Below are 9,686 nucleotides of genomic sequence, written 5' to 3'. Positions count from 1 at the left end.
GGAGAAAAAGTCCGAAAAGTTCATCCTGGTGACACCATCCCCTAATTGGGTGGCAGTGCCTGGAGGCTACTCAGGGATCGTCTATGCTCTTCGGACTCAGCATAACGAAGTTTTGGATTCTAAATGGAGACTCGACAGGTATCATTGAACTCGGGCTTTTCCAAGGGCTTCAAGGTCTCCACACGTAATAGTAGGTGATGGCCCTGACACCGCGGATTATGGCAGTAGGAGGAGATAGCACGCCATTCGAACTCACCAGCAATGGCATCATCGGTGGAGCTCAGCTGTGAAGTTAGGCTGGAGTCTACCGTTGCATCAAATACCGAGGGGAGAGGGCACACAGACTATTAGAAAAAAAACAAAAATGGAGGGACGCTTGCATTTGGGTCCGAGGAACGAGTCGGCCTTGGTGCTTTAGTATACGACCAATAACAAGAACGTAAACCTGGAGCAGAAACCAGTAAACCATGACATCCCCCATAGCAAAAGACACCTGAACCACCTGGTGCAGCTGGCGACACACGAACGCCCGCATCTCATCTGCGAATCTAGACCCCTAACCCTGTGGCCCGGTAAAGCCACAAATCCTTCCACGGACGACAATCAGATAGAAAGAGAAATCCAAAGCGAATTGTAAACAACAGATAGCAAGTGAATGGTCTGTGAGCAACGACATATAGAGAGGAGCCGCGGAAGGGAGCCCCTGGAGGGACGGACAGAATATAAGAACACTGAAGCAGAGACCATTCTTAGAATCGCAGAAACCCACATTCGGGAAATCGAACCCAAACAGTGGGGAACGATAAAGGAGAAGGGTCGTAACATCATTAGAAGCGAAGCCATATCGAGACGTCGATAATCCCCAATTGGTATAAATAATAGGAGAGTATACCAGAACGAGACGACAGATGGCACTACATCGATCAAACCGAGTCCAGGGCGGACCAAAACAAAGACACACCAACACCGACAAGAGTCTCCCAGCGGGTACCCTAAAGTGAACAAGGGAGATGGTACAGACAACGCAGGTCAACCTAGACGAGCTTGAAAAAGGAAAAAGGGGGCGACGACGAGATTTGGATCTTGGCGTTTACTCATCAGTGCCCACGCCCTTCTTTTTGGGCTGAATATGTTTTTGACCGGAGCGACCGCCAGAACCTTTTGGCTCGATATTGTCGGAGGGCGGCGGTGGCATACGGGTGGTGCTAGCCTCATGCTTCTCTGTCAACAAGTTCTTCAACCAACGGTTCTCCATCTCCAGTTGAGCGACGCGGGCCTCCAGGGAGGCATTCTTCTCTGTCGTCTCGCGAACGGTGCGTTCAAGGACCTGCTCGCGCTGCTTCTTCTTCATACGGAAGCGAGCACTCGCAGCCGTGTTGCGGCGGCGGCGGTCTTCTTCCGCTGCCGCGCGGACGCCCTCCTCCTGGCCAAGGGCCGCGGCAATGCGGTCCCCTGGGATGGAGGTGCTGTATCGGGTGTTTCCCAGCTGACCGTTTGGCGGGGAGATAGAAGAAGAAACATCTGAAGGTGTCAGCTGTCCCGGTGCGTGACCGAGGTCATCGGGCGCAAATGGGACAGGAGGGTAGATAGATTGAGCCGAGTACGGCATGATGTGGTCGGGAAGAGAATAGTTGATGGACTTGTCGCCTGTTGGACCTAGAGACTGAAGTAAGCAACTGTCGTTGCAATTGATGATCGTATCTATCTTCATTCGCAGAGGTGGAGGCGGATGTGGATGTGGATGTGGAGGTGGAGGTGGAGGTGAGGAGCTGGCATAAGCATCAAGGGGGGGATAGAAGATGAGGCACATAACCCTTCAAAGGGAAACGTAGAAGACATGCACATCATCCTTTCTTCATCCAAAAGGCCTCTTCATAAGAAAGGGGAGGGATAATGTGCAAGTCAAGGCCCGGCAGAAAGTGGTTTTCGCCTCATATCCATGCGGGATGGCGTGCTCGCTATTGAAGATGGGCACTTCCGGGGGATGATCTCACCCCATTCAAGCTTGAATGGTCAATCACCTCAGAATCTGCATGCTGCTCATTGGCACGAGCTTTAGGCCCAAAAATAGGCAAAATGATGCCAGATCCGGGGTAAATGAGATGTGTTAGGGGTGGAAGAGGATTGCGGGTACGAAGCCACAATATCGGACACCCCAAGTCCCCCCCCCCAGAGTCTGAGGGAGGAGGGGGGTGGGTGCGCCCGACCAGGATCACAGGGACCACGGAAGTCAATACGAGCAAACTGACTGGGATTTCGATACTTCAAAAGATTGGACGAAATGATAATTCCGATTCAAGGAATAGGGAAAATGCTCATCCAGCACGTCCATCCCCAGGGTCCAAGATTGAGCGCCCAGCCTTCAGGAAACACGAACCATAGCCCTGGATGATGGCGCAAGAGATGCAACATCTGGCGAACAAGAAAGTTAAGAGAAATTTTAACACATACCATGATAAGGATACCCTCGAAGATCGAGGGAGCTGCGGTCATCGTCTATACTATCGTAGGAGCTCACTGAGAGGCCCCCCATGCCCTCAGTCTGGTCGTACTCCATGTTGACGTTGCTGACGTTGTTGGTGAATGGGACCAGCCCGGTGTCAGCGTCGAATGAATAGTGTCGACCCTTGGATGACGGATCGGTGCGCGACAGCAAGAAGTTGAAGTTTTCCAGCTTATCAAAGGCGGGTCCAGAAGCAAGAGGTCGGGATTGCTCCTCGGGCATGATGATTGTGAAAGGGAGGAGCAAAGGTAGATGTAGAAATAGAAGAAGAGGAGCCAGGATCCAGTTCCAAACTGGGAACCCGTACGGATGCCCTCGATGGCGTTTGAGCCCTCTTGCGTATTTTAGGGCCTCTTTGGTTGGACCAAATGGAGCAGGGAGGGGCGTTAATTGCACGCGGGTGGATGGGCTTTTCCACGGTCCACCCCCAGATCAGATGCAGGAGGGGAAAGGCAGAGGGATGACCTCGGAACCAACCAATTCCAACGGGCAATGTCCCCTTCTGCCAAAATGCAGGAAAAAGCAAATTGTCAGAAAAAAAGCCAAAATGGTAACCACCAGAGGGCTGGCCCGTCACGAGAAGGTTGAAGGAACTACACGGTGGCCAGAATCAACCTACGCAAAGACCAACTACTACCACAGTGCCGGTCGCATACGGCGCCACTTTGTTCGCCCACGAATCACGACCACAGCCAAACGGGAATAATTGAAAAGGTTTAAGGGGGGCCAAGAGAGGGGGGAAGGCTAAGGGGGGGGTGGAAAAGGTACCCAAAGCTTGGAGATGAATCCTTGAAAGATCAACTAGTCGATGATCTGATAGAATGGAGAAATGTCGTGATCGCGGATTCTGGTTCGCCCGCGGCTCGTTCACCGCTCGGGGGCGAATCCATGTAATCCTCGTAACAAACAGCCTTCTCTCCATTGAATGGATGTCGAGGATCGATGGGTATGTATAAAGGCCGGTCTCTAGATTTCAAGGGAATGAAAGTGAGTATCAGGTCTGGTATGAGGTACAGATCGAGGTTTGAGATCTGATATCCACATCGTACGCCGTACCATATTCGACCAGCTCCAGAGCTCCGTGCAGTTGTACCAGGCAACTCGGCCCAAGGAAAGGGCAACGCCTGGGATTTCAGGGCATAACCCCTTTCGTTTCAGCCCTGACTGGCTCCCCATGCCCTCCCCAGACTTATGCGATCCATCTTTCGAGTCTAACCGGGCCAGCCGGTACAGAACAGCGATCTTCCATCTGCGTGGCTTCTCGCTGGGCCTATCCTCGCGCACTTAGATTCCGGGGTCCACTTCCAACCGAAGGATGACGCGGTCTCCATTCTCCTGTTACAGATAGTCCGTGCAAGCCCGTTGCTTAACCAAAGCCTAGTAGCTTATTATCTCCATCCTCGCTGGGGTAAGTAACTATCTCCATTAGACCGCCATTACATAAAAGTCATCAGGCCCGTGAGACTGCCAAGAATTGGAGCTCGTGTTTGCACTCGATACGGCTTTTCCGTGTCTATTCCGGTACGTCATGGACAGCCGCAGAGAGCGGCCTGACGATAGCCACACGGTTGGATATACGTACCATAGCACGCGTTACGGCTACGCTCTACTGTAGTAGAAATATACCAAGCAGATTTTTCGGCGACTTTCGCGATCAGAGCCCATAAAAATCCCTATGACATGCCGATGTCGTGATCTTCCCTACTCTTAGAAACATGCGGCTGGCAACTGCTTATGGGCCATTGTCACCGGATTGCTTCCGTCGACGATCGGCGATGATCGTGACCGCGCCTTCCACATTAGTTCCACGCTGGCGCGCTCCAACCCGTTCCTGTCCCAAGATGGTATCCTCGGCCACGGTGCGGTAGACCTCTGCGAACCCATCGTAGACACTCCTTCCCACTCCGCCCCAGCAACCCTCGCGATCAAATGCCTCGCCTATGTAGCGCATTTCATCAACCCAGCGGTAAGCCTTGGGACTCATCCCGATCACGCCAGCACTAGTTAGAGCCGCGATATGCGGCGAGTATTGTTGCAGGTGGTCTAGTAGCTCCGGCAGGAGCTCCTCTTGCTGGGCCGTGGAGAAGGATAATATAGAAAGCGCCGTCAGTCCTTTCGTCAACGCCGCGAAAGAGAGCTTCAACGTCGAAGCTGCTCCAATTCGGGCCGAGACTACCTTCATGTTCAAGACGTCGGCGAGGCCGGCAAACGTGGGGGGGGAGGTCCACTGCGCCCGAGAGCACCACGCTCGGTCGTCTCCAGGTCCCGTCGGGATTCGGAGACGGCGGTCCACCTATAATGCCACCGTCCAAAACTCTGCACTTGCATGGGTCTTCTCCGGGCATGCTGGGATCAAGGAATAGTGCTCCTATTTCCTCCGCTAATCGGGAAGATGTAGCGTTGAGCTCAAAAAGGTAGAGTGGACTTCGAGTTGGCTGGCCATTTACGTCCTCTAGTGTAGCACGCCTAGAAGCCGTCTCCGACCGCATACAAGCCTTGGCGATGCGTTCCGCCGTCGCGAGTGCATTGACTGGTGGCACAATGGAGAGGATATAGTCGGCCTGGACCGCGAGTTCATCGTCGGTCGGCAATGCGGTGATATTGGCAGCTTCGATCCGTGCCAGAGTATGTTCACTGAAGGTTGATTAATTCGTGGACTACAAGTGGGCAGTGCCATACTAGTATATGGTCGACATCTATGATCAAATAAGGGGGGCGGATCATACCTCCTACCTTCCCCCACCGTAACCACGCGATAACCGTGGGTCTTGAGCAGCTTGGCTATGCCCAACCCCATATCTCCAATGGAGACTATGCCCACCGTGACTTCGCGCATGATGCCAAACTGGAGTAGTGAGAATGAGCAGAGCGATTTCGTGCCGTTGACTTCAGCAGTCTGCGAACCCCTCCAGGCGGCGGAGGTCTTCCATTTATCATCTTGTCTTCCATTTGTCATCTTGTCTTCCATTTGTCATCTTGGACCCTGCCTCCAGGTCTCAGGGCTAATTGGCGGATATGGAGACATACTAGGCAGATAGTTAAATAAGCTTAAATAGGTGGTATTTAACTAATCATTTAGGGATCGGGTTCATAATAGTCTTTGGGACCGATTTTCACTCTTGCCCCTATTGGGTGCAATCCACACGTTAAGTTGATCTTGGGCCGCCCAGTGGTGCTTGCACGATGTACCGATGCACGTGGTAGATGGAGAGGACAGGACCCTGGTGACGTGGAGATAAGAGTTCATTGAGTCTCAATCGCATACACCGGGAGTGATTATCGTGTGGCTGTTATAGGTGGAACGAATTGTCAAATAAGACTCTTCGGGTATTGGATTCTTCAGAGTCTGCAGAACACTTAGCGTGAAAGGATCGAAAAGTGACATCCGCTCAACCCCGAGCAGGGGGGGGAAAGATACCTCGAAGTACATGTTACTGCCTACAGTAGCGCATGTGTTAGAAGTCCCTCAAAGTACCTCGGGCAGCAGAAGGTGGTGAATCGAAGTTGGCGGAGCCAAGACGTTCCGAACGCCGAACAGCCTCCCCAACTCGATCACTTGCAGTCACAGAGATTTCACGAGCTCCGTGATCTCTGCAAAACTCCAATTTCCAATTTCCCCCGCTTTTTATACGAAGGCCACTGACGTCCGATCATCCCCGCTAAACGGATCACCATCCGTGTGAGTGAAAAAAAAAAAGAGTCTTGGCATCACTTACCAATCCCACGGGGGGGCAAATGCACCCGATGCGTTCACCCTTTGGCATAACCCCCCATGCCATGAATGCCTCCACTGCCACAATGCCTGTGGATGGGCCAGGTAGTCTCGGTAGATCTGAGCGTCCTCGTCCGCAACGCCAGGTGGTTGTTCGTGTTCGGCGAGTTCCGTGGTAACCGCTAACCTATTCTTAGGCCTGTGACCGGTGTGCTCGGAGAAGAGCCAGATGTGAGGTTCAAGGCCCCGGTCCTGGCTGTATCCAGTGCACACGAAGCAAGCTCAAATGTGCGTTTACTGGATTGCAGTCGGGACAGCCTGAGGGTTTTCGGAGGTATCTTCCCCTACATCTTCCAAGAGACCTCCATGTCTCAAATATGTTTCTAAGTCTCCAAGTACTCGCCCTGACCGCCATATAATGCCATAGGGATAGTGCGCAATATGCAAAGTATTTAGAAGATCGCTGCAGAAGGCTCGAGTCACTGCTGAAAGCCACCGGCATCCTGCAGGAGAGTGACATCACCGACACACTGTCCGACAGCGAGGATGCCGATGTAAAAGATGAGTCCTTAGATGGGGCCCAGCGTCCGCGCTCACCGGGCCACTCATCAAATTACTCATGCAATTCTCAAGCATCAGGCCAGGTCGATGGCGCCCGATTCGAGGGAGACATCGAGGCGGCTCCCATTTTCAAGTCACATGACAGTGATGAAACTCGATATTTTGGTTGGTCATCTCTTGACCATCTAACACCTGGCGTGTATTACTAGTACATGTACTAAACTGTGTCATAGGGCGAAGTTGCTCACTTTCAATCTTCTCACGAACCGGAATCCAGTGGATCAAGGAGAAAACGGGGGAAACCGCTTTTCTGAATATCATGTCTCCTAACTCAACGGAGGATGATCCTTGGAACTTGTGGCGGCCGGACGTCTTTCACGACCTCTTTGCATCCCAAGTCTATAAGCCTCTTCCTTCTCGGGCAGAGGTGTTTTCTCTTATCAAGGACTATTTCCGGACAGCTAATCGTCTCTTCCCCTTGTACCACGAAGCCTCATTTATGAAAATGGTAGAGTGGCAATATACTCAGCAAACGTGCGACGACGCTGCTCGCTGGGCCAGTATCAACATGGTGATTTGTCTGGCCTACGAATACCGCTTTTCAAACAATATGAAACCAGAAAAGGACCGTGAAAAGGCTCGGCTGTATTTTAAAAACGCCATTTCAGTCTTTACAGAGCTTTCGTTGCGACGAACAGACCTTCTCAGTGTTCAAGCTATGCTGAGTATGGCCTTTTTCCTCCGTGGGAATTCGGGTAGTCAATATTCGCTGCCGTTTGTGACCGCGGCAATGCGAACATGTCAACGGATGGGGCTCCATCGTGATATTCCACGGCCCGACCTCACTCCAGCCCAGCAAGAGCAGAGGCGACGCGTTTTCTGGGTGGCATTTTTAGTTGATCAGAGGTAACCCTTTTCTTTACACATGTTCATCTCCGGGTCTAATGGCTAGTCATATTTAGTTCATGTTTGCGGGCCGGGAGCGCGCCCTGTCAACATCCCGACGATTTCAATGTTCCCCTCCCATCAGAGCTCGAAGGCGACGACGATCCTGAAGTCTGCAGCAACTTATCATTCTTCCGCCAGCTGTGCCGAATGTGTGTCATCAAGAGTCACATCTATTGTCGGCTTTACTCAGCAAAGGCGCTGCGGAGGGACCCAAAAGAAATATATCAAATTGTTCAAGAACTTCACGCCGACCTCATAGAATGGGAAAAGGACTATCCACTCGAGGAACCGCCTCGGCTTCAACAGAGCGAAACAGATTTTCTGTTCGGATTTGCATCCCTTGGTCTGCATTTCATCTATTATAATGCGTTGATTATGATTCACCGAATACCGCTCCTACTCAATTATTATGTACCAGACCGCGACGACAAGCCAGAGATAAAGGCTCTTCGTGCAGCTCAGACGGCAGAGTCAGCTCGTATATGCGTTGGCGCAGCTCGAAGCACGCTGAAGCTTATTAATAACATGCCTTGGGGAGATATGGCCTGGATTCGGTAATGTTGAGCCCACCGAAGGCTAGAAGTGACTGTCTAACCATTTATAGGTCTCTATTATACTATGTTTTCTTGGCCGCCGCAACCTTGTTCTCCAACATCATTCGGGATACTCACAACCCCGGTAACCGAGAAGACATTCGCGCCATCAGCATGGTCTCGAATTTTTTCTCATCCCTTGCACCTGGCGACGGAACAGGAAATTGTGCAGTCTTCATGACTCGAGTTTGCAATTCACTAGAACGTATTGCAAGGATGGCAGTCGAACGAGATGAAAAGGGAGCCCGCAGCCCTGATATTAAGGACAAGGAACATCTCTCCAGTGCAAAGAAGCAAGCCTCGCGATCAGCACGCAGTAGAGATCGTCGCAAACCTCCTCCCCGCCAATCTTCCCTGCCCTCCTACCGTGATGGTGCTCCTCATTCACATAGCTCCAAGGACAATTCACACACTGGAATGCGCTCAATTACCCTCCCATCCTCCCATTTCACCGACAACGGCATTCCAGAAAACCTCGCTGATCTCCCACCCATCAATTCCAGTGGATATGTCGTTCCTCTGGGCCTTATGGAAAACGACAATCTCAGCCCATCCCTCGCCCCCCAGCCCACCGCCACAACTGTATCCGCAATCCCAGCCGACTACCCAGCCGGCTTAGGTCTATCGCTCGAAGCCACAGCACCGCAGGATTTCCAATCCCCGCCAACAATGTCTCCCTGGGAACAACTGCAGCACACAAACCCAGCCACCAGCGCCTCCCACTCGCCCTTCTCGCAAGATAGCGGCAATGGCCAGCCCAACGGCCCCATGTTCCCGGAATCATGGCAAGTCCCCCTAACTGCGCACTGGCAATTCGGCGACAACCCCTGGGCCGCTCTGCTCCCAACAGTAGCTGCATCCGGCTACGGCGAGGAGATCCAGATGCCTTCCCTATCAGCAGAATCGTTCTTCCAGCCTTCCGCTGCACCCGTGGACCCTGTCGTCCTCGGACCAGAGCAGTTGGCTTCCGGCTCCAATGATATAATGTATAATCCCATGCCACCGAATCAGGGACAGGCGCCGAATCAGGGGGGACAGTTTGATCCTCCATATATGCCGAATGGGTATCTAGGTCTTGGGCTGTTTTGATATACGGTGCTTTGCATGATATCCCCGTTCACAAAGCTTAAAAATTCGTGGAGCTGATCGGAAGCATTTAATTAATAACTCATCGGTTGTTGGTATTAAAGTAGTATCGTGGCTATATATTCTATAATGGCTTTCTAATGGTGTTCAGCTGTAAACGCGTTCTACCATAGGATATAGCCTTCACACTGTAGAAGGACATGATGATATGCCGTATATGAAGAAAGATTGAAAAAAAGTAAAATCACGAGTGGTTGCTATCATGGGAATAAAACGCTCAAGG

At 51.9% G+C, this 9,686-nt stretch overlaps 3 protein-coding genes across 3 annotated transcripts; 1 reads left to right on the top strand and 2 right to left on the bottom strand.

The window, feature by feature from the left end:
* Positions 1 to 1,090: 1,090 nt before the first annotated feature.
* On the bottom strand, positions 1,091 to 2,725 carry N7468_005240 (bZIP transcription factor; the record flags this gene model as incomplete). The annotated part of the gene is made up of 2 exons (XM_058474537.1): positions 1,091 to 1,656; positions 2,452 to 2,725. 2 exons carry the CDS (start codon positions 2,723 to 2,725, stop codon positions 1,091 to 1,093), a joined length of 840 nt encoding a protein of 279 aa, XP_058330277.1.
* Positions 2,726 to 4,235: 1,510 nt separating this feature from the next.
* Positions 4,236 to 5,459, bottom strand: N7468_005239 (uncharacterized protein; the record flags this gene model as incomplete). Its single annotated transcript, XM_058474536.1, is given in 3 exon segments — positions 4,236 to 4,730; positions 4,747 to 5,137; positions 5,230 to 5,459. The coding sequence occupies 3 exon segments, from the start codon at positions 5,457 to 5,459 to the stop codon at positions 4,236 to 4,238; spliced, it is 1,116 nt and encodes a 371-aa protein (XP_058330276.1).
* An 842-nt stretch (positions 5,460 to 6,301) lies between these two features.
* N7468_005238 (transcription factor domain-containing protein) lies at positions 6,302 to 9,406 on the top strand (the record flags this gene model as incomplete). Its single annotated transcript, XM_058474535.1, has 6 exons — positions 6,302 to 6,378; positions 6,413 to 6,583; positions 6,643 to 6,941; positions 7,010 to 7,682; positions 7,739 to 8,278; positions 8,329 to 9,406. The coding sequence occupies 6 exons, from the start codon at positions 6,302 to 6,304 to the stop codon at positions 9,404 to 9,406; spliced, it is 2,838 nt and encodes a 945-aa protein (XP_058330275.1).
* Between the last annotated feature and the right edge of the window lie 280 nt (positions 9,407 to 9,686).

This window comes from Penicillium chermesinum (genome assembly GCF_028974085.1).
Source record: "Penicillium chermesinum strain IBT 19713 chromosome Unknown utg000004l:1.0-3345178.0:1.0-3348027.0, whole genome shotgun sequence".
Taxonomy (NCBI): Eukaryota; Fungi; Ascomycota; class Eurotiomycetes; order Eurotiales; family Aspergillaceae; genus Penicillium; species Penicillium chermesinum.
The sequence above is the reverse complement of the archived record's forward strand: the minus strand, read 5'-3'. Positions and strand labels throughout refer to the sequence as shown.